Here is a 25368-nt window from a genome sequence, read left to right as displayed (position 1 = left end):
CCTCGGGCCATTCACATGAGAACAAGTGCCAATGTTTTAGCTCCGTGTTCCTCTCTCCCTCCTCCTTCCCCGAGTAGTAAACAAACCCAAACCACTGAGCAGTGCCCGCTCCCTGGCCCTCGTCCACACACGCCATCGCTAGATGTTTTGTAGTGGCCGAGAGAAAGACGGAGATGGAAGGAGAGAAAGAGAGAGAGTGAGAGATATAGAGAGAGACAGAGAGAGAGAGAGAGAGAGAGAGAGAGAGAGAGAGAGAGTGGTGGACGGAAGATAGAGGCAGTGAGAGGACATCCTTAACTGAGATTATTGGCACCAGTGCTGCGGCTTTCACTTGTGTTCAGTGGAGTAAACAAGCATGTCTCTGCCTCTATGTGGCTTCTTTAACTCTCATCCTCACACTTTTTATATCTCCCTGATCCTCCCTCCATAGTTCACACTAATACCCTCTCTTTATCCATCGCTCACACACAAACAGTACTGACCACTGGGTGATTTAGTACCGGCAAACCACACACACACACACACACACACACACACACACACACACACACACACACACACACACACACACACACACACACACACACACACACACACACACACACACACACACACACCTTATCCCACATCAACTGAGCCATGAGCCACCTCATGTTAATGTTCTCGTGTTCCCATGAAGAATACACACATCGATCATCTTTAGAATTCAACAACATTCACTTTTATCTTAAATTACTTAACTAAATAGAAAAATATTCTGTCTCATGTGGACTATGTGTAGTTAGTGTAGCGTGCTCAGGAAAGTGTTTTTTGATAGTTGATAATATAACCATCATTTTAATATGTCAACACTGCATTGGCCATTTTTATGTTTTAATTGAGTCCTTTATTGAGGGCATCCTCTGTAGCTGAGTTGTTGCAGAGATGCTGGGTCATCTGAGCCGTAATCTCTCCACCACCACAGAGCAGAGCGATAGCACCTTTTGCTGATCCCAGTCTCTGCGCTAACACTGTTTGTGATACAGCCGCTCTCGTGTACACATTATACACACGCACACGCACACACACACGCACACGCACACTATACACACACCACACACATACAGTATAGAATGCAATAGCACAGTCTCACTCTCTCACTGACTCACTCTATCCTCCCCATCTCTCTCTCTCTCTCTCTCTCTCAGTGGTCTTTGTTTCCCTCCCTTTCAGTGTCTCAATCTGTCTCTCTCTTTCTTTCTTCCCTCCCTCCCTCCCTCCCTCTCTCTCTCTCTCTCCTTCTCCTTCCCACAGTCCGGTTAAATACTCATTCTTCTCCGCAGTGGAAATCCCCTGCTCATATCTCCCCATCAGGCCGTGTTGGCGGAGGGGTGTGGAGGGGGTTTGTGGTGGTGGCCTTGGGACAACCAGAACCAGTCAGTGGGTGGTGGTGGGGGCTGTGGTTTACTCTGACCTCATCAAACAGGTGCTCCCCATGGGTGGAGTCAGGGGGGACTCAATTTTCTTTTGCCCCTGCTGATCCACGGTCGTCCAGTAGAGACAGACCCTGCCTGCCTGCCTGCCTGCCTGGCTGCCCACCCCACCTGCACCTGAGTGCGCGCCAGCGTTCGACACGCCGAGAGCCTCTGTATTAGTCACAGTCTATTACCCTGAATCCATTTCACCAGCTAGCCACCAGCCTGAACCACTCTCGGCCTGTTTCCACTCACACTAGCGGGCACGCCTGGCACTGGAGCAAACCCCCATAAAGAGCCCCAGAAACAGGCCCTGGGGGGTCCGCTGTGGTGCCCAGATTCCAGCCCCCTCAGCCCCCCCTCAGCCCCCGCAGCACCGGTGGTTTGGAGAGAACGGATGGGTAGTGCTGTTTACAGAACAACCAAACAGAGAGATTTCACAAGAAGATATAAATAAAGCCATCTTGTTGAGTTAATGCTTGTCATAACTCCATATGATTAAGGCTAATTATGCTTTATGTTTAGAGTACTTGGCTGTCATTACAGCAATTACAGCAACCAACTGATGTGGAAATCTAACACGACGAATCCACAATCTTTATTAATAGCCACCTTCACCACCAGCGGTCAGTTTATAAAATACTGGGGATTATCTCTGACAAGCATTCTCTTATTCCACAGTGCATAGTCAGGAGCAGCAGAGTTGAGCTCAATAATGAGTTAACTGCTAACTTTAACCTACAAAACCATCTGAACTATGCAGACATAAACCCACACTTGCACAGAGCAACACATACAGAGCATAGAGACTCATGCAAATTCAAACGATGGATCTCAACTGCCTTTGGGCCTCCTCCAGGTCCCAAAGCCCATTATATCGCTGAACGCTGAGGTTTGCATTAACATGCCTTGTTATCTAGCCTGACGAGCCAGACCCACATTAAAATGTAGGGTCTGGGCACTCACCGTTCGCAGTGCTCAGTCCGAGGGGCGGGATAATCGGTTGTCTTTCAAATTTCCTCTGCACGCAATAGGACAGCGCTATGAGTCCCATGGTTTCCCACCAGCGGAGCTAGTTGGCTAGTTCAAACTTTTGCCAACTTAATAAAAGCTTAACTCGTGTTATACTGTTCGCCAACAGCAACATTATCTTATTTGTTTTCAAGTAGCAGGGATTTCAAGCCAAATCGTTGCAACTCTGCCATCAATCATTATGTTAAGCCCGCCTAACAACTCTATACGCGATTTGATTGGCCTGAAAGAAGTTTAATTTTTCGAGCTCACAAGCCAACGTAGAGTTGCTAGACTAGCCCTGGCAGCAAATGTAATTTGCTGCCGCTAGGGTGCGTCTAGATTTCTAGGCTACTTGTTATCCTTTCCCCTTTAGTAAATTACGATTCAATAAAGTCACAAGGCTTTTGAACAGGTATATCCCCAAGCTGGCAACCCCAAACCTCCCAGTCTCACAAACTACTGGGTCAGGGTGGGGACTTGTGTGAATGTGGATCAGAAGGAAATTGAACCAGGAATCTTTCTCTCTATCTCTTTGTATCTGTTACCTCATCACATAAACATACAGTACAAACACACAGACACACGGCCATTTTGTATTTTGCAGAGTGCATGACAGACATACCTCTCCAAATGCGCCTCGGCCAATGACCTTCAGGATCTCGAAATCCTCCCTCCGCAGACGCATCTGCTTCACCTTGCAGGTGAATGGTTTGGCTGCAGAGAAAACCAGAGAGAAAGAGACACAAATTAGATTATGAGGGCCCTGAAGATTTGTTTTTTTATAAAGACAGTTAAATAGACAGTTGTCATTTTATTTGCGATATATATCATTATCAAAACAATACAAATAATGCACTTGATCATGTCTTCTCTGTGGGATAACACACAGACTCAGCCCAAAAAGCACATGTGACCATCCTCCACCAATAAGAAAAAAGGACAGATAGGTCAAATGAGGAGCAGGCGCGCGCACGCACACACACACAAACACACAAACACACACACACACACACACACACACACGGCAGATACTCGGTGACGGAGGAAAAACTGTTGTTTTACATTCTTACAGGCTGCAGCCTGCGACTTCCCAAACAACTCCTGATAGACTAATGAGGCATGAGCACATGCAGGTGTATCTAAGGGAGTTTCAGAGAGGAGGTGTTTCAGGTATGTGTAAGGTGTGTGTCTGTAAGGCGAGTGTTTGTACTTTCATATCTAATACATGTGTGTGTGTGTGTGAACCGATTCGTCGTAATAATAATGATATAATAATGCTACGGACACACCCTCCCAGTGCCCTCTTCATGCGTGGCACAGGAGGGTCAGGGCAAGGCAAGGCAAGGCAGGGCAAGGCAAGGCAAGGCAAGGCAAGGCAAGGCAAGGCAAGGCAAGGCAAGGCAAGGCAAGGCAAGGCAAGGCAAGGCAAGGCAAGGCAAGGCAAGGCAAGGCAAGGCAAGGCAGGGCAAGGCAAGGCAAGGCAAGGCAAGGCAAGGCAAGGCACCCCTTCCCTCCACCCGGGCTATGATCTATGCCACCCTGCTGAGCCACACCACAGCCTTGCCCGCAAACGCTCAGAGGCAGCAAGGCATCGTGGGAACTGGGCACTGCGGAGGGATGGAGGGATGGAGGGGGGCGGAGTCTTGTGCTGATAAGGAGGCGGCAGCGGTGAATGCCTTTGACCTTTATATACAAACTCAGCGCAATCACGCGTCTTTAATGCCCATACAAATATATACACTGCACACACATGCACACGCACACACAAAACAATACTATACACAAGCTCTACTTAACAGGACATGACCACACACACGCACGCACGCATGCACGCACAGAGTAGTATAAAATAAAGGTAATGAAGTAATGGAGTTTTGTGCGGTGGTGAGAGACCTTCCCATGTTTGCTCACTGGTGCTCCATATCTCTTCCCCCACATTCTGTAACGAGCATGACTCACTCTGGTGGTTGGGGCACAGAGGGGGGGGTTACTACAGAGTAGGCCACAGCAAAACAAGAATGACAAGATGAAAGCCTCCACATTAACTGATGAGCACAGACGAGATGCCATAAGCTAAACATTACCCCCCCCCCCCCCCCTAACAAAAGTGGGAAATGCTGGTTGGAATAAAACAAACAGCCCATGCCCCACCTCTCTCCTCTCTTTCCACTGCTCTATCTCCACTCCTTTTTTTCTGCCGTTTTTCTTTTTTATTCGAGATCACATGGCAGAACTCCCAGGGTGTGGATGGCAGGGTAACACTGATATCCAGCCCTGCATGCACACAACAAAGACACACACCATACACCTATATTCAACCCACCCTAACCGCACAGACAGACACACACACACACACACACACACACACGCGCGCGCGCGCACACACACTACTACACACAAAACAGAAACAACTACAAGAGAGATAAGTGGACAGAGAGAAAGAAAGAACTAAAGAACAAAAATAGAGAGGAAAAATGCTAAGACAGGAAAAAAATTAAAGGCAGGCAGATAATCACAGAGCACTGGGCTTACAGCTGTTTAGACAGGACTCTGAAGACCCAGCCAGTAAATAAGGACATGAGCAACAATGGGCCGTGCCAGACAGGGCGATTATCATCGCTTTATTTTAGCAAGGCTGATGAGATGATTAATGTCATTCACAGCGGGTCTGTTCCGCATGAGAGTAATGCAATAGCAGGGGCGGGCCGTCTGGGCCGGGCAGGACTGGGCTGGGCTGGGCTGGGCAGAGGATTGGGTGATTCAGGTCACAAGGACTAGATCCCTCATAGATGGTATGAACACTAGAAAGTACACCTCTGACTAAATCCATTAAAGTGACACTATGAAGGTTTACACGATGTGGATTGCAGTGACCTATCTTTATAGCATCATAAGACTCATCATAATAATGTGTCAAAATAATCACACATGAGTGAGACCGCCACGAACCCATGAAGACGTAAGTAACACCAGCTTTAACAGAAGAATGTCTCCCAAGTATGTTTCTGAAATATACTGCCGTTCAAAAGCTTGGGGTCACTAAGAAATTTCCATTCCACTCCATTATATAGAGAATACCAGCTGACTGCTTCTTCCCTACATGTTTCTTGCGTAATTTAGAGCTGTGCGTTGGGTCACTCTTTTTAAAAACATTTTTTTTTTCAAAACGGTTCAACTTAAGCACTGCAAACTGGAGTGATAGCCTTCCCAGCATCCTGAAATCACCTCTTCTGTCAAAGCGTTCTGCAGGTACTATTTAATAAAGCTGCCAGCTGAGGACCTCTGAGGCATCTAGATACTCTAATGCACTTTTCCTCCTGCTCGGTTGTGCACTGAGGACTCCCACTACTCATTCTCTTCTGGTTAAAGCCAGTTTACACTCTACTATTACAGGTGTTTTCAGTTTCTTGGCCATTTCTCAGATGGATCAATCGTCAAGCAACAATTTCTCAGAGCAAAAATATATCGACATGTTTCAGATAAAAGCTATTTGTTTCTGGCCATGTTGTGTTTTTAATCAAACCCTCAATAGCCGATGCTCCAAATACACTCAACTCATCTAAAGAAGGGCAGTTGCTTCTTTAATCAGGGTAGTCGTTTTCAGCTGTGCTAACATAATTGCAAAAGGATTTTGATCAGTTTGTCTTTTAAAATGTTAAACTCAGACTAGAAAACTCAACGGGCCATTGAAACACAGAATGGTTCCGGATAGTAGGCCTCTGTGTTTAGGTAGATATTTCATTAAAAACAGCCATGTCCTGCTACAGTAGTCATGGACAACATTAACAATGTCTATACTGTATTTCTGATTGATTTAGGGTCATTTTAACAGCCAAAACAGGAGCTTATCCCCCACATTTTGGAATGACACCAAACTTTCAAATGGTAGTGTACATCAGTTGCAAGTGATGCAACCTTTTTCAATGCTGAGTGGGCTGTTGTTTGCCAGGCAGGTCTGTTGGCTTTCAGTTTGTTAGACTGCTCAAAAAAATGCCTCTATGCCTGTGTTATGTTAAAGTTTTCTAAAAACTGGTTCTGTAGGAGGGGGCATGCTGCCATTGGACAGACGGATGTGCCTACAGGCAGAAGACTTCATACATTCACAAACACTGAAGGAGAACCAATGAAGAAACAGTGTCAGTCAGTTAATGATGTCAGTTAATGATGTCCGATGGGGAGTAATACATTTAACTTTAAAATGTACACCTTTCTATTGGCTATGCTCATGATATGAAATGGATGCTTGACAGATGGACATTAGCTGGTGTTAAGTATACAGAGGCAGTAAAATGGCTTTCATGTCGACATGCACAGCCAGAAGTAGTTGACTTGCGTGTCTTACTGCCATAGAATGAGTCAGCCAAGCTTCCCCACAACTGCCAAACTGGTTGGAGCTGAAGCTGCAAATGCAGTTAGCTCACTTAAACCAGGACAATTATCACTTAGCAAGAAGTAGCAGGAGAATAGCAGAGTTGGCTCTTTCCTCCCCAAAAAAATACCTAGTAAGCAACCACGCAAAAGAGGCAGTCAAGTCCAACACAGCGAGCATGAGGAGTGAACCAAGAGGTCTTGGGGAGACTGAAGCTGTGGACTTAAATGGGAAGCGAAAAGTAACCATTTCCACTAATGCTGTGACATCACACTGTAGGGCCTCTGCAAGTCTGAAGAAGAAAAATAGACAATAACCTCATTGCATAACATCAGCTGGATTCTTGAGACAGGTGACTGCTGGTGAGTACTGCGTTGCGTACTCTCTTATTTGCAAGCAAAGGAGGCCTGGCAGCGGAGATCAATCAGTTACTTTATCGTTATTGCTGCCCTTGTTCATTTGAGTGGCCTAACCAGCAGCGACAACCAGGCCACTTCAAGCACCTCATTTGAAGAGTGATTGAGGAGAATCCATCTTACTTTTATGGGACATGAAAGGCCTGTCCAGGCCCTGCACACACACAGACACACACACACACAGTCAGACAATGGAGTCACTGAGGTGCACACCTTTACTTCATCCAAAAACATACACATTTGGCACAACATAGCAACAGTCACCATGACGACTGTGGTAAACAACAATCTTCAGACACGTAGTCTGACAAACCCATAACCCTTCATCACTCATAACTCTTCATGGTGGGTTTCGCCTTCTGAGTGAGGAAGTGAAATGGTATGAAATGCATTGATGATGACAGAACATACTCCAGCAGTTTCATAAGTTGCTACCGCACTGAGCACGTGCACAAATGCTCACAATGTGACTGGAAAAACACCACAGCCTCACCCTCCAGCTAGACGGGCTTGAGTGTGTGTGTGTGTGTGTGTGTGTGTGTGTGTGTGTGTGTGTGTGTGTGTGTGTGTGTGTGTGTGTGTGTGTGTGTGTGTGTGTGTGTGTGTGTGTGTGTGTGTGTGTGTGTGTGTGAGAGAGAGAGAGAGAGTGTGAGAGTTTGTGTGTGGTATGCGGTATCAATGCTGGAAAACCATGTGTAAATTACATCCATGAATAGGCCAAATTTGCCAGATTCATATAGTTTTGCTAAATGTCTTGCTAAATGTGTGTGTGTGTGTGTGTGTGTGTGTGTGTGTGTGTGTGTGTGTGTGTGTGTGTGTGTGTGTGTGTGTGTGTGTGTGACAAACATATGGAACACTATGTGCATGTGTGAGTTTTCTAATCATTGCTGCTTGTGTGTGGGAGAGTTCATGCTTAAGTACACGTCTGTGTGAGAGGACCTGGGAGTGTGCTGCGTATGTGTGTGAAAAGCCAGGGCCTGAGTTATGCGAGTGTGTGTGTGTGTGTGTGTGTGTGTGTGTGTGTGTGTGTGTGTGTGTGTGTGTATGTGCGCACACACTCCCACAGTCGCAGGCCCATTGGTGAGGACATCTGGAAGCCATAAGAGAGCTTATTTACAGCCGCGGTGAGCTAACGACACAAAAATGCCGCCTTCTGGAGCAGATTCCCAGATCTCAGAGACCTGAGGATGCCCTTTCCCTGGAATACTACAGATCTGTCGACCTACGGATGGCCCCTCCCTGGAATACCACACACTTCCGGTCGAAGATATCCATTCCCTGGATTACAACAGAACCAAGACCTATGGATAGATTATACTTGGAGCGCCACAGACAAAGAACTGCACCTTCAGACGTGAGGGAGGCCTCTCCTCAGCACACGAGTGGAAAAAGGCCTAATGACGCTCGCATCCTAATTGAGAAACCAACTGAATGAATTCCCCAAATGACCCAAGCCAGCGCTAGGTCAGGGTCAAAGTGCACATTATCGTCACTCTAACAGCCAAGAGCAACGACTATTCTTGAAGGTGTTCTCTCACAATTCAGGCAGGGTAAACTGCCTTAACAGCTCAAAGTGCCTCATCGACCCACAAATCCTCCATGCCTCCCCGAGGTTCAATGGCAAATAGTTTACGTCCCTAGCTTCCCAAAGTGACTGGATACAATTCTGTGCTGGCCTTTCTGATTCCCCCTAAATAACCTGACTCTCCTGATACCGATATCTTATTAGCCAAGAGGTGCTGAAAAGACTGAGCAAGCTATCAGACAGACGGAAACGCATAAAGCAAACCATGTATCCCTCAGGCAATGCCAGTAGGGGGGCCAAGCACCATATATTCTGTCATGGGTCATGCATGAGTGTGAGAGAAGGCTTTAAATCATTCATATGTGCTAACATACATGAATGCTTGGGAATCGCTTACATGCAGCATAAACTGGCAACAAAGCGTTAAATTGTGTTTGACGCTACAATACACATCACTGGCACCCAAATTCCCTCAGCAATATGGGACCCACCACCAGCCACTAGCCTAAAATCCCATCCCCCAAAATGCATATGGACACACACACACACACACAGAGAGAGAGAGAGAGAGAAAGCAAACATACACACAGACAGCCACACACACAGGCACACACCGACACACAGCCGGAGAAAATTAAAGGGAGTGGTGGGTCATGGTCCAGAGACAGATTTCTGTTGGCTTCACCACTGTAAACACACAAACAGGATATTTGCAAAAAAATGAGAAAATCCTGAGGACAAAGAGAGAACAGGGAGAACAGAGAGGTTTGGACAAACAAAGCGACAAGATCAGGGCAGTTCCGAGACTACTGTGCAAAAGCTCATTGTACAAGTATGCAAACACAGAGAGCGGGCCAAGTTTCTGCAAAAAAAAAAAATGGAGTAAGAGCAAGCTCAGGAGAACGGTGTTCCTAACTCAAAGGTTCGAAGCCTTTTGAAAACAGATACCAAAAGTTCTGCCGCAGAGCGACTGTCTCTTTAAAAGCCAGACAGCTATGTTAAAAATGCACATAGCAAACTGCCAGCGCAGACCAAGAGGGAGGAGGGGGGCATGTCACAAATTTCCTCTGAGAGCAAATTGCCACACCACAGACACTGATGTTGATGGCTATCTGACGCCATGTTTAAAATCCTGATTCTATCCGGTGCAGGCATGACAAGAGAGTTATCTGTTCCGAATGAATTGCAATTCATATGGCTAAGTGCAGTACAAAAACAAACACAAGTCCTTGGTTTCCAGGAAGACTACTGTCGTATACGTATGTGTTAATTGATAGAGTATTATACTAATATATTAGAGTGTCATACTACTATATGACAATACCCCAGGAGCTCTTAGGAGATGCTAGTATGCTACTCATATAGTGACATGAATTAACATCTTGGCAGCCATGCTGCTGGAAGGACACATGGAGCTCCCTGAAAATGCTGCAGAAAAGCTTACTTAATTAACGTCCGTTTTCAAAGCCTCTGAAAATTGTGTTGTCCAGAATGGGCTAACTCTAAACATTGGCATACACCCTAAACAAAAAGGGATGCTGACAAGGATTTGAATTAGACAGATTGCTTAGTAGCTAGCTGTACAGCCTGGATTAAACCACATCTTATTCTTTCACAAACTGTCACATACAAACTCAGGCTGCAGCATTTATCCATCAAATCCTCCTCCTCTTCTCCCAACTCATCCTCATTCTGTTTCTAATGCAGGGTTCAGGGTGCCTAGCATCACAGGGCATTTAAATAGATAAAATGTTTTCACTTGCTATGGAGTAGCTCAAGCATGAATCTACCTGTTGAATTATTACATACATATAAATCACTAAGTGTCAGCAGGGGGATCAGTTTTAAGGCCAGATCATTATTCACTATAAAAGGGAGATGAAAATAACCCCACTGCAGAGCCAACAGAAGTATTAGAGATCAGCGGGCAACTACAAGGCCTGAGCGATGCGAACAGCTGTGCCTACCGGCTGGTTTTACACTCAACAGAAGGGTTTACTCTTCAAAGAAGAGAGCAAAAGGAGTGTTGGTGTATTCCTAAAGTGTTGGGAGGTCCCGTGTCGGACAACTACATGTCTTGGGTGAGTGTTTTACAGAGATCTCCTATGACAACATCAGTGGGTGAAAAGTGGAATAACCATAATGTGTGACCCTCTAAAACAAACCTAAGAACACTTAAAATATACACCGCAAGGACTTTTAATTTGTTGAGCAGGAAAATGGCTGCTTGACGGTGCAACAGTCAGACACCCAAATAAAGACCATTTACCATAAATTATATGCTCTCTTAATCCCTCCTGCCACCTAAGAAAAGGGGCCATTGTGCTCAACAGATTATCAACCTTTCACCTTGACATAATCTGCCACATCTTTATCCAGTGGCGAGTCGTGTCATTTCTGAAAGAAACCCTAGCCTCCGCTCCTTCCCTGGGAAATGGATGACTTCGATACACGCCCTCCCTCATTCTCTCCAGCTGAAACTCCAGTGTTGTCGAGGCTGACAGAAAGACCATGGAAGTACCTGAAACCTCATCTGTTCTCGCTCACCCACTGCCACCCCACACACACACACACCGGCTTACAACTGGATGACCAGCCGCCATGACGGGGTCCCATTCAGGAGGGCCGACCTCCAGCCTCAGTAGTACGGTTCACCCGCTTCTGAGTGATACCAGAAGCCAATGAAGACTGACACACAGATATGCGGCTTTTTTCATCTCGCTCCTTGCCCACAGCAAAAGTGGGATTGGAGTGGTCACCTTTGAACTGTGGTGAAATATTTGGGTTGAGAGGGGCTGTCGTTGAGGTCAGGCACTCAGTGTAGCAGTGACATCAAAAGGCAGCTCTTTGAAGGCAGATGGCGGTTGATTGGCTGGAACAGTTTGTCTCTTGTCTTATGGGGCAAATAAACACTGTGCTACTCGTGCCAATAACTCAATTCCTCAAGCTTGACATTTTAGCGCCGCTTTTAGCACAAAACAGATGCGTGTGTATTTTTTCATCACATTAAGTCTTTTTTTCACCCTTTTTTTGTGTGGATGCAGTGAGTGAGTGTGGAATAATATGAGTGCAGCTGACATTGGTGGCGAAAAGTCTGCAGAAACCACAATCACCACTTTCAGGAACGGGAGAACATGACGGAGGACCAAAAAAGCTCTGCACACACGCACACACACACACACACACACACACACACACACACACACAAACACACACACAGTTCTACAGTATAGACACTTTCTAGGCCACAACCAATCCCTTAGGCAGGAGAAAAACTCCTAATTATAACATTCTGGAGGGAAGGTGTCAAGGCCGGGACTTGCAACCATAACCATCCAGAAAAAATATGCATTATAGCGAGAGACGTGTTCCAACAGGCCCTTTGATAAATACACACAAGGCTCAGCACAGGCTTACATTTCAAAGGAAGATATTGCAAAACACAGCCAGGGATGACAGAGGAGGGTGGAGGTGGAGGGCTGTGGTTGGAGAGATGAACCATGGGGCGCTCAGTGGTGGTAGCGAGAGGGTTATTAGACCCGTATTCAAAAGCAGAGGTGCCGTGAATACAGCTGCCAGGCTAAGATGTCCAAATCCTGATATCTTCAACATAATGTAGCAAAGCCATCTGACAAAAACTGGCTGATAGATGTGTTTTTTTATGCCAATGTGCACGTTGAATGATAATGACAAAATGAATAAGCAGCAGATTGTGAGCTTTGGCTGAGGTCTTGGTCTTAGCCCTCCACCTTAAATAAAATGGCTCCCCATCCCCCACCGGTGGAACCACAGTCATCCCTCACGGGCCTCCAGAGCAGCGGCGACACATGGTGCCATTATTCATGAGGAGAAGCCAAGCCCAGCCCGGTCCGACACTGATGGATATGACATGAAAGCAATGAGTCAACAGTTCATACGCTGTGCACGTTGTGAAATTAAATGTGCAGGGTGCATCATCACTTTTTCCTGAAAATGATCCATGAAGGCTCCATAAAAAAACAAAACAAAAAAACACATAAAACAAAGGAAATGTAACTTTCATGTCTAGAAAAAAAAAACATACATACCATCATAAGGTTAGCAAAGAACCCTCTTATTTCACAAAGATCCCTCTTAACTGATGGTGGGATGAGTTTTTATTTCATACAGTGATGAACATACCTCAACATTTTAGCAGTCTGGGGAACAGTGTGGCCTTGGATGGTTTAAAATGTGGCTGCCAATGGGCTATACCTAAGTGCTATACACACACACACACACACACACACACACACACACACACACACACACACACACACACACACACACACACACACACACACAATGGACTATACCTAAGTGCTATACACACACACACACACACAATGGGCTATACCTAAGAAGTAGACAAACTAGAGGAGTGTACTACTCAGGTTCCTTGCCAGAAAACACACGTGTGGGAAGTGTGAGCTCCAGACCTGCAGACCTACACACACACACACACACACACACACACACACACACACACACACACACACACACACACACACACACACACACACACACACACACACACACACACACACACACACACACACACACACACACACACACACACACACACACACACACACACACACACACACACACACAGGGACTACAACAGTAATGCTTGCATTATGACTCAGGCCAAAACCGATTCCTATCAGCTGTTCTGGGGTCTGTTCGTGGGGCATCACGCCTTTGCACTGCGTCCAAAAATCATTTCCCGGAAAAGACTTCTTATGTATTTATTTTATTAAGAGATAATTTCCTGACTTGGCCTCTCTCTCTGGGACAACATGAAGGAATATCTGTGCATATTATTTGTCCATTTCCCCACGCCCTTCTCCTCAGCCTCACCGCTGGGCTTTGCGCTGGGGCCGCCCAGGTTCAGAGCCATGCCCAGTGTATGGTGAAGTGAAAGCCAAGAAGTGATTACTCTAAAAATATTTGACCACTTTAGGGTGGAACAAGCCCTGAGAAAAACTCTAATTATATTTACCCGGGGCTCTGACTAGCACCACAGTTAGTGAAGTGTGAAACCCACTTCTCAGTCCGCACTCAGCGGAGAAAGCGGCTGGCGAGCGGGGTAGCCCGGGGAGAAGGAGCATTTAGATGCAGTAACTCCATGGATATGGACATAATGAGGAAACCACACAGCCTGGCAGCAACTCAACTACGTCACAAACACACAAACACACATACACGTCCAAGGGTTTTATTAGGACAAATACAGAGCAGCTGTAACCTATACAGGACTGATGGACTGAGAAGGGCATTTGGAAACCTGAAGTCGCTCAACCCTGCCTCTCACATACAGCCCGAGATGAGCTGGGACCTCTTTAAATATAGCCACAGCAGAGATGTCCCTGGCAGACAGCCCCAAGTGACAAGTGAACAGGATTTCCTGATTCCTGTGTCGGGGAAGGTAGCTCGCAGCATCCCCTACCCCACCCCACCCCACCCCACCCTACCTCCGGTCGCAACTCAAGCCTCAGCTTCCCCGAGTCCTCCGCCGGACGGGCGGAAGAGCCCAAAGATCTCGTTGACACAACAGCAGGAACCTCAGGACAGGAGTGACCGGAGGAAGAGCTCAGAGCCATTTGACTAAGACTGTTTCCCCAGAGCATACCTCAAAATCAAGTATGTGACCCCAAAGTAGCTCTGTGATGGAATGAGTAAAGAAATCAAAATGGTAAACAATACACTTTAGTGTATGTAAACATTCAGAAATGCAGATTCTCCATAGAGAATGCCTCCATTAGTCTATAATTCAATAGTTATATGAAGCATGAATATTGCTTATCTACATGTTACCTCAGGACAACCTGGGCTTTTAGCCTCAGCATAAAAAAAATAAAACTACAAAAATGAAAAAGAAATTGTTTCATCTTTTTGTCAGTATTAAAAAATACTGTTAAAAAAAAACTAATGACATAGACTCAGACAGACCCTAACAGACCTTGTGTGTCATGCATACACAGATGCTTGTGTGCACACCCAGCCACATAGGCATGCCTTCACTTCTAAAACTGCTTCAAAAAGCACCCGGTCAGACACCTTCAGGAGTGAATGCCTCCATCACCTCTACAGACACACACCAGTGCACAGTTGCCGAGATGGATTTGAGGTTGTAGACAATCAGTAGCAACACCACACATATGCCCTACAATTCTGGCCAATCAGCATCACCCATGTGTTTCATTCCACAGAGGGAGAGAGAGAGAGAGAGAGACAAAGGGCGAGACTAGAATGACATTTAAAAAAGAAGAAGGGGAGAGTCCGAAAAAAAAGAGGACAAAGAATCAAGCAGGATGAATCAACATCTGCCTCGGGGACCTGCTCGCACGACACCTCTCCTCTAAATTCCACAGGCCAGCTCTGAGCGGCAGCAGGCCTGAATCAGCACTCCCCCCCCCCCCCACACATATACACATACACACACACACACACACACACAACCAGCGCAGCACCAGGCAGGCACAGCAGAATGCAGTGATGCTCCAGCTACGGCAAGTCGTAAAGACCACAAAAACACATGGTGCAGCTGAGGCTGCAGATGATATGCTAATGCAAGATCACAGTGTTCCACAGAGCACCAGCTGTAAGATATGCCTTCCAGAGGGAGTGAATGTAGCCTCTTTGTGTCTATGTGCATGTGTCTATGAAATCACACAAATATGGATATGTTTGTACATGTGTGTGTTCTTTGTTATATGACTATGCAGCTACCAAAGGACTTTCCTTGCGAAGAGGTCACTAGATGACATATCCTCTGATGACAAGGCACTGAATGCAGTCATATCCTGCAGGTGCACTCCCACTGCCTCATACAGCTTTGACAGAATAATGTCAAAGCTTCTCTGGCTTATTTCAACATCGAGCAACGACAATACAACAATACTCCTGACTTTCCAAGACATGGCAGGGCCTGCTGAACTAGTTTAGTTAAAGCTACATTGGGAGTTCAGTTTCAATGCATTAATTCTAATACTGGCATCATGGCTGTTGCATCAGAGCGAACACCAGGCAGCCAGCACCAGTTCAGGTTCCTCAAATTTACAGTACAGACTTACAGAAACCACAGGCTCATCATTCTTTTGTGCTAAAACTTACACTAACCAAACAATCTACAATCCCCAAAGGATTCTGGGAAATCCGAAGCATTTTCTGCACTCTAGGACCCTCCCACCATTCCACAGTACATCCAGACAAGGCTTTATCGTCTTCCACAAGACAGTGATCTGATCGTGATATGAGGGGGAGAAAACAGCGGCATCTCAGCCAGCTGGCTGTGGCTCAGGTCCTGTCAGGGCAGAAAAAGTTGCAGTTGCAGAAAAAAACGATCTCACCTTTTCAGAGGTGAAACAGTGACTGAGGGGAAACAGAAATACATTATACCATAGCTCTTTGATTACTGGTCAAAACCTAAAGCTGGCAGAAAACAATTGAGGACTTGTGAATGGCTCTGGTTCATTCTGACCGGTGCATTCCACTCGCTCTTCCACCCTTCCGGGACATTTTACACATTAGAGCCGCTTATTAGCGACCATGCTAAGCCCATGTGACTCTCCTTCCCAGCCAGCTGATGGCGTGACTTTCTGACCTGTGAAGTGCACATTCAGAGTCAGCCGACACAGACCTGGGCTCCCTGCTCATGTAAACAAATGAGATCTTGTGCTAACCTTGACTCTTTCAACATCTACATTGATGTAGTCTATCCATAGATATGGGTGTTAACTACACATAAGTAAGGCAATATGCTGTACCATAACATACACTATGAACTGTTAACTGCAGCCCGGTGACAATTTACATAAATACTCCTCAGTTGGTGGCTAGTCAGTGCACTAGCAAAGAATCAGGAAAACATAAATAATTACTCCCCAGTTGGGGGCTAGTCAGTGCACTAGCAAAGAATCAGGACAACAGCTAAACCAGGCCTGTTATCAGGGTCAGGAGCTGGTTTTGACTCTGTGCTGCAACAGAATCTTGAGGACATTCACCTGGAAGCGCCATCGGATTAAAAATGGAGGACAGTCCACCTATTCCCATCTCCAGGGTAGTGAGAGCACTAAAGGCCAGACCAAGAGCCCGCTGGGGAGAAGTGGTGAGACAAACCAGAGCCAGTCCCTCATGTGGGCTTTCCAAGGGCCATAAAAGTGGGATTTATCAGCGTTTTCCCCCTCAGATTCTGCTTGCACAAACAGCAGGGACTTTCACATTAGTCGGGAATGTGAGGCATGAACCCGACATAAAATGCGGTGCCGAGTGAACACAGAGCGCTTAAGTCCAGGCTTCAAAACCCCCTTAAGCCCCCAGCATAGAGAACCCCATTAGATGTTATCGCTGCTCTGAGGCACAACCTCATAACTCCTCCATCCTAAGGGCACTGAAAGGGCATGTATGTGTGAGTGCACATTAGTGAGTGAGTGAATGAATGAATGAATGAATGAATGAATGAATGAAAACCTGATTGCACTCACTCACTGGATGGATGAATGATACAGTGAGTGAATGAGTGATTGATCAATTGATTGATTGATTGATTTAATGAATTAATGAATGAATAGGCCATGCCATAGACCAGTCTTTCTATGGCTCACTGTACAAAGAGAGCAAACACAATGAGAGCCCCCCCCCCAGTATGACATCATAGGTCGCCAGCTCGGAGGCTTCCTGTCACTGCCCTCCTGAGCCCCCATACAGGAAATGGATTGTTCAAACACACACAGACACACACACACACACACAATGTAAAATTCCACACACACATATATATACATATACACACACACATATATACACACACACACACACATCCTTGTTTGCTTGATGCCCTGACCCCTGTTCTCAACCAGGGCCTGGAAATCTCCTGGTCGTCCTCCCTCCTGTCCTCCGGAGAGCCACCTGGTGTGGGCCCAACTCCCAAGCGGGGCAGACCCCCAGAACCTTCCCGAAACCCTGACCCTTAACCCCGGAATCAGCACTTAAACACATCCTGCCATTTACTTTAACAGTGATAAATCACAACTCCTCATTCCCATAGCTCTGAGTAGTCATAAAATGTAGTCTTAGATAGAAGAAGCTATTATAGGTTGCAATGCATGCCTTGCAGTAACCCTCTCTAGTTGTATCTGATTTCCTCAATGTCTGCACAAGCATCTATAATGTGCTGCTGTTGTGCTTGTGCTGCTGAACTTCCCTCAAGATTCTAACCAGCACAAGTCTAAACCTGAAAGCAACAACAGGACTTGTTTTCCTATGGAATCATACCTTTGAAATTAAAAAGTATTTCACTGCTTTGCTGATACTGTCAGGAGCTTGAGTTGGGTGAGGCAGGTTTACATGTTCCTTAGCTGTTCCCTACCTGTTCATGGCCTGTTCCTGGGTGCCTGATGGCTGCAGGACATGTGATGGTTTCCCGTTTCAAGCCAAAGAAAATTAGGCCATATAGAACAAACAATGGAAAGCAAAACCTCTAAATGTCTGCCAGGCACTTGTCCGCTCTAGTTACAATTATGAAACAGTCATTTGATGGGCAACTAGTAGCCAGTACAGCTAGGCTTCATGGTCATGATGTGCATGCCCACCTGCGACAGAGTTGTATCTGTTCAGTAGGCCTATGGCGTCTGCAGGTCAACAGCAATGTTTTACATGATTTTGAGAAAAGAACAACAAGAATGGTGCATGCAACACATGAAAAGTGTGTCTGATAGAATTACACAGAGAGTCTGGGAGCTGAGCACAGGACCATTATTATGAACACCCTTTCCTAGTGCCCTGTGTCAACACGGGAAATGTCAAACTGAAGTCATTCTTGGCAGAGTACACCATAGCCTCCACCTTGCCTGTCAGAGCGACAGCCGAAGGCCTAAAGAAGGTGAGTCGGTTGCATTCCACATTCATGCACAAACCAGTCCAGCAATGATGTCATCAATACTGTTTTTTTTTTTTTCTTACTTTCTTTCTTTTGCACAATCACATGATTTGCAGTAGTTTGCGGAGGGTCGCAGTTTTTACCCCTCGATCAAAAAAAAATATTGCTGTGGACTGATTGGTAGATGAATGGTAAAGGTGTATTCGCAACAATGTTGCGATAGTGTTTCCGCATACCAAAACATTATTCAAGACTCAACCATGGACTGAAGAACAGAATGGACGGTTCTGAGAACCCATGTAGCCCTATAAACCCAGTGAGAGAGCAGGGTTATGGAACTCTGGCGTTACAGCACATCACGTGTTGTTTATTTTAGCCTACAACAGCACCAAACGTTTGGGTTAAAAAGAATATCTTACCCAATTCCAGAAACTCCAAAATGTTTTTCTCTCTTCTGATGGGCGAGTTGTTGCACTCATCATACAGACAGACGAGTATATCCAGTAATGTTTCCACACTGAGGCACTGGCCGTTGGACTGAGCTGGGCCATCCAAAATCAGTTTCTCCAATTTCTTCAAACGCACTTCCCCCGACATGATTAAAATGTTTTAAGTTGGCAAATGAGTGGATTATTTACAACCTATAGCCCGTGATAGGCTATGCTAAACCCGCACCGGTGAGAGACACAGCAGCCTACCTCACCTTAAAAAAAGTTCCAAGGAGAAGAGGCGATTGTCGAACTAAAGGTAATCAATCATGACGCCCTTCGTCTAAATGTATCGGTAGAGGACGCAAAATGTGCGTGAGGCTTCATTTCCCCCAATTTACTCTCCCTGGAGACATAAGAGAGATTTCCCAAATGCCGACCCTGCCCTGGCCGGCAGATTTTGACGTAACTGAGTTGCTGATAGTATTTCCTTTCGTAGGCTATTTCAATCCTTCACCTAGATCATCCAAAGGAAACTAATGCCTGTTACAAAACATACAACAAGATCTTCCGATTTGCTGATATATGTGGTTATCCATTATGCAGTAACCAAAAAATGCATCAATTCAGGATCTGCAATGCTACAAAGCCCCAATGCCCCTCCTCTGTGAAGACTACAGAGGGCGAAAGGCTTAGCCCAGCTAGTTTCTTCCTCTAAATTCCATTCTTCACAAATCATTCGCCGACCCCGTTCTCAGTTGAAAATGGTAGGCAATGAAGAATATCTTCATCGTTTACTGTACACAGCGTCGAATATAGTTGACTCGTCGTCTGGGGCTCTCTATCTGCAAGGAGAAAAAAAATACTGTGGATCATTCCAACTCAGAGCGCAGCCTTTCCCAGCCTCCCCCGGTCGGTGGCTTGCGTCTCAGCTCCAGCTTGCTGCTGCAGGCTAAATCCAAGCTCATCATGGCGGCCGTCACACACCGCCGTCACAGCATCTGCTGCGGGGAGAGGAGGGAAACGGTTTGGGTGAGGGGAGTGGTGTGGGGGGGGACTGGCAATGTGTGAATGGAAACTGTGGTCGGTGATCGGGAACCGTTCATTGAGGAATGTGGCCGACATCGCTCCCTTGTGACATACTATTTGTGCGTGCAAGATACAGTGTTTAGAAATAGGCTGTTTTAAACAGTAGGTCCCCATCCCATTTTGGCTATGAAATGGCTCAACTGACATTTCTGTAGGCCTACACTAGACTTGTGGAGCTATCTCACACTGACACCTGGTGCCCGACAGAATTCAACGCTGAAATTCTCTGCATGTGAGGCCTACACTGTAGCCTATAGGCTAGACTAAATAATCTCGTTTTATTCTAGGCCTATAGGCTACCCTATTTTATACCTGGACATTTTCCAAACGATTTAAAGAAACTGTTTAGTTGCGCTTTTCCATTTAAACCCTTTGGTTGGTATTGTGTGTATATATAATTATTATTATTAGTAGTAGTATTCATAAGACTAGGCTGTAATTAGACAATTTTGGACTGCATTGAGGTTTTTAGACTTGTTTTTTTTTTTAATGAAAGAATAGGCCTAGCATACAACTTAATTGGTCAGGCTGTTTGTCAGATTGCCAGCATGTTTGATGAGGCCCATTTTCTGCCATTTCACTTTTTAACTAGTGAGATCCGCCTGGATAAGAAAGTTGAGTCCTGGCGCCCTCTTACGTAGATCTACACTAAGTACATTGTGGCTGAATGACGTTTTCAAGGTAGCCCAATCATAGCAGGTTACCTTGAATCAGGGCTTTACACTTTCCTTTTAAAACGTGATTAGAGTAGGCTACTGAGACAAGTCGTTGAGTCTGTCTGATAACATTTTAGGAGTAGCCTAACCTGAATCAGACGAGAATGCTCCACCTTTAGGCCTATCTCAATTTTGAGACTGATAATTTTAGTCTGCCACATTATGGGCTCACCTTTTGAAAACGCCTGCTGCCAGCGAGAGTATCCATCTATCCAGTCTACATTGTTTATTTAATTTTGTTTCATGAAGCTAAATGAAAGTTGACTATCATCATCATCATCATCTGAATTTGTGAATAGTGGCATCAAAGCCGCAGCGCGTCAGCCAAAGTGACTGCATTCACATGTAACCTATCGTCCTCAGCCCCTCCTCTCTCCAAGTGATTACACCCCAAGCCTACTTCCAATCTGACAATTGCCACACCAAGGCTAATAAGGTGCTAATCGCTGCTTTCATGTCTTCAAATATTTGATGTTGGGATATAGTGAGTTTCAGCAGGAAGTTGACATGACGATTAATAACCGATGCACAGACGGTAGCCTACACTCTGCCAACCGCAAGTTGGTGTCAATGTGCCAGCGCCACCCGAAAAATCTTTACCAGCGCATGTTAACATGGAAACGTAGGCCTACACTACGCGCAGTAACACGAGCCATGTGTCATCAATTGTCGGATGTCAATGTCTGAATCAATTAGTAGCCTAATGCGGAGGTGAATTTCTGGTGTCTGTTATTGCTTATCAGAGGTCAAGGTTTTTTTTACAGTCAAGGAAGAATTGTACATTTAGTACAGTCTTTCTAATGTTATTGTGAGGTGTTAATTAACACGTGTGTTGTTGATTGCAGGATCTCTCTATCCTTTGATTCAAGCTGCCATGTTTTCAACAAAGGGGCTTCTCTAATTGGCATGGGAAGGGGAGAAGACTGACACATACCTCACAATGATTCAGGGTTCTAATGCACTGATGTATGTAGATATAAAGCTTTATGTGTATTGTGCAGTACAGACAAGGGAAATACTTCTCTGAGTTTAGTCAAAATGACTTGTATGCCATTGATGAAGGGGTCTTTTTTAAACTTTTGGTTCAAATGTTAATGAACTTTTTATGTTATATGATCACAGATTGCCCATGGATCTTAAACAGCATCTTAAGGTGGTCAGATCTTTGCGTGCATGTCACAAATCAGAAAAGCAACGTGTCAAGAAGCATTTTCATCCTCAAAGACATTGAACTGATCTGTGGGAACATGAAATTGATATTGTGATCAAATGTGTTACGTTCATATTGTGTGAACAATTTCTGAGCCTGTTGGGGGGAGATGTGTGGTTTTGATGATTTTGGTATGAAATTATAATACAATTCTGTGTCAGGTTCATAGAATTTCCCTGGCTTCAGTTCCTATCCAGTTGGCCATCAGTCCTCTGTCCTTCCTGTGTCCCTCTTTGGTCTGTCTGACATCTCAAGGCAAATAGAAGCCCAATACACAACCTCAGACAGTGACCCCTCAGTGCCAAGAGTTCCTCTTCTTATGTTTGTGTGACCAAACAAGGGACAGCAAATCCTGCAATGGCATCAGATAATCACTACCCTGTGAAGAGCCTGCCCAATCCACATCCCCATCCCTGGCCCCTGGATTAACTGTCTGTTTGGCTAATAATTTTAATCTGTGGAGGGGCACACAATGGGAGGTTGAATTGGAATAAACATTTAATCCATACGTCCCTCCATCCACCCGACAGTCCTCCCCCCCCAAAAAAAACGTCGCCCATACAAACACACAAACACATGTTACTCCCTCCCCTCTCCGCCTTCCTCAAAGCTTGATGAGTGCAAAATTCGATGATAAAATGGCTGTGAGACTACACACAGGCTCATATGGGCCCTCAGAGAAATGTCCAGTCTGACAGACCTGTGCCAGACAGAGGCAGATTTACAGCCTCCAGGGGAATGTACACAGTGGGGACAAGGGTGTTACACACATATGCAAGCTAGACAGGAGGGTGAGGCCACTGATATGGGAGGGCAGTGGGGAGTAGATGTCTGGAACCACTTGTCCAAATCTGGCCCACTTGCAGAAATGAAACATTATTGCAAAGGTATAGAGTGTATTAAACATGAAAACTTTCCTGAAATCATAAGCATTACATTCATGTGTTAGTAAAGTGAGTTATAAATAACAGAAACAGAACAACTGAAAACATTTTTGGTATCCTGCCTTTGGCTAAATATCTTAATGCAGTTTCAATAGCAGACTATTATGCATGCACACAAAGCGCAGACATCCCAAATGGTATTAAAGATATCTCTTCCATTTCAATAAGATGTATTCAATTAAATCAGAGGTAACATTTTATGTCAAACAATTTACCTCCAACTCCCTGGTCATAGAGGAGAGAGAGGAAATATGGTCAAATGTCTGTGTGTAATAACTTTAAAGTGAAGAATATAATTTCTAAGAATAACAATATTGATGATAAGTGTAAAGAATATGAAGCTGTTCAGTGTGAATAAATTATTTGAAATATATACACATTCTCTTTAAAAAAACATTTGCTATGTAAATCTACTGATATTATGTAAAAGCTTATTTACTGTCATGAAAAAACAAACCTGAAATGATAATCATGCTTCTTGTAGTACTACTGTATTCGGCTTAATGTACCCATGAGACGGGCTTTCATGTTCCTCATACACTCTGATGTTGGTCACCTCCCCCGCGCCAACGTGTGAACGACCAGGGCGTCGCGAGCATATAAGCGCGGTCAGAATGTGTGGCGAGAGCACACTGTCAGAATCGGATACTACAAGGAGCAACTCTGTTCAACGACTTTCGGAAAGTGATGGCTTTTCTCCGTGCGTCTTGCGTCCTCTGCGTTCTCTGCCTTGCACTTCTGACCATCGTGGAGGGTTTCAGCGATGATGACATGAAGGAGGCGATGCTGCAAAAACTGGGACTCAACGAGGTACCCAAAATCCACAAGAGGGATCTGGAGAACCTTGTCATCCCGGCACACATCAAAAATAAGTACCTGTCCATGCTAAAACTACACAACAAGAGACGCCGTCGCTCACTGCCCAGCTTGGCTGGAATCTTGAGAGGCATCCCTGGAAATGCAGGTAAGAAGTCATTTAGAAAACATATTGAAATTATAACATCTGCTAAAATTGTATGTGTCAATTACTAAATATGCTAATAGTAAAGTTGTGCGTAATAGAATCACTATTTCCTTTCCACCTTTGTTTGTACTAAGATTGTCTTGCTTTTCACAAAACAGATATCTCTGGTGAGTTTATATACTCTGATGCCACTCGTCAGCGGATAGTGTTTGACATGGATGCAAGGATACCAGAAAACAGCGAGGTGACCATGGCTGAACTCAAACTGTACAAAAAAGCCCCGCGAAAGCATTCCATGCCAGAAAAAAAGAACCATCGGCCAGTGAACAACGCTAGGGTCACCATCTATTGGGTGGAGGTTATGGGAAACGGATCCAACAGAACATCAGTTGTGGATTCAAGGTAAGAGCGCAGACGATTCTTGACTGTAGACGCGCGTCATTTGCGTATTGGCCGTTACGCGGCTACGGTTTTGAAATGCATGCAATTAATCATTTTAATGATCTCACCAGGTTGATCCCCATCCACGAGACTGGCTGGATCAGCTTTGATGTGACTCAGGCTGTCCATTATTGGTCGAAAACGCAGCAGAATAAGCCCATGCACCTGGAGGTGTGGATCGAGGGCGAGAGACCTGGCAGCTACGCGGCGGAGATGGCAAAGGGTGTCCATTTTACCACCCAAGACCCGGGCGAGAACGCCATGGGAACACCGGAGCTGGTTCTCTATACACTCAATCTTGACGAATTTGGGTAAGATTTAGTTTACATGCAGCCTAGGCTATACTTGTCTCCATTTATACATTTTAGGGTGGTATTGGACGCCCCCTATACATGGCCCAGTGTAGCCTGCGTTTTACTCTGCTACGCTATACTGTGCTTTATAATTTAAATTTAAACGTGTTTTTGTTTTTTTACTTCTATAGGACAAGTGGCGACTGCGAAGCCAACAAAGACACATGCTGCCGTGAAAAGTACTTCATTGACTTCCGTGCCCTTACGTGGACCCAGTACTGGATCATCGAACCAGCAGGATATCAGGCGTTCAGGTGCACAGGAGGGTGCAAGCAGCCCAAGCGCAACTATGGTTACGGAGAGCGAAAATGTGCCGTGGTTGAGAGCGCACCATTGCCCATGATGTACCTGGTCAAAAAGGGCGACTATACCGAGATCGAGGTGGCAGAATTCCCCAACATGATCGTGGAGAAGTGTGGGTGCACAATGGACAATGTTTCTGTTGTATGAATGCATATCATTGTATTTTAACTGCAAACCAAACCTAAAGTACTTCAATGTAAAAAAAAAATCACGGTAGTGGACAAAATCTGCTCTTGAGCGA

At 45.3% G+C, this 25368-nt stretch overlaps 2 protein-coding genes across 8 annotated transcripts in view; one reads left to right on the top strand and one right to left on the bottom strand.

The window, feature by feature from the left end:
- cdc42bpab (CDC42 binding protein kinase alpha (DMPK-like) b) overlaps positions 1-20064 on the bottom strand; it is a 65743-nt gene extending 45679 nt beyond the window's left edge. For all 7 annotated transcript variants that reach the window (XM_076272977.1, XM_076272982.1, XM_076272978.1 and 4 more), the window contains exons 1-2: positions 19099-20064; positions 3091-3182 (exon numbers count right to left, since the gene is read on the bottom strand). In XM_076272977.1, coding sequence (XP_076129092.1) covers positions 3091-3182; positions 19099-19276 — 270 coding nt within the window. In that variant the 5' untranslated portion in view covers positions 19277-20064. The remainder of the gene's footprint in view (positions 1-3090; positions 3183-19098) is intronic.
- Positions 20065-23753: 3689 nt separating this feature from the next.
- lft1 (lefty1) lies at positions 23754-25274 on the top strand. Its single transcript, XM_076273008.1, has 4 exons — positions 23754-24030; positions 24189-24432; positions 24543-24782; positions 24956-25274. Exons 1-4 carry the CDS (start codon positions 23754-23756, stop codon positions 25272-25274), a joined length of 1080 nt encoding a protein of 359 aa, XP_076129123.1.
- The last annotated feature ends 94 nt before the right edge of the window (positions 25275-25368 follow it).

The sequence above is a fragment of the Alosa pseudoharengus genome, unplaced genomic scaffold (assembly GCF_046254945.1).
Source record: "Alosa pseudoharengus isolate Yale_2024_CS ecotype anadromous, Long Island Sound unplaced genomic scaffold, YU_APseudo_1.1 YU_APseudo_1.1_scf_7, whole genome shotgun sequence".
Taxonomy (NCBI): Eukaryota; Metazoa; Chordata; class Actinopteri; order Clupeiformes; family Clupeidae; genus Alosa; species Alosa pseudoharengus.
The sequence above is the reverse complement of the archived record's forward strand: the minus strand, read 5'-3'. Positions and strand labels throughout refer to the sequence as shown.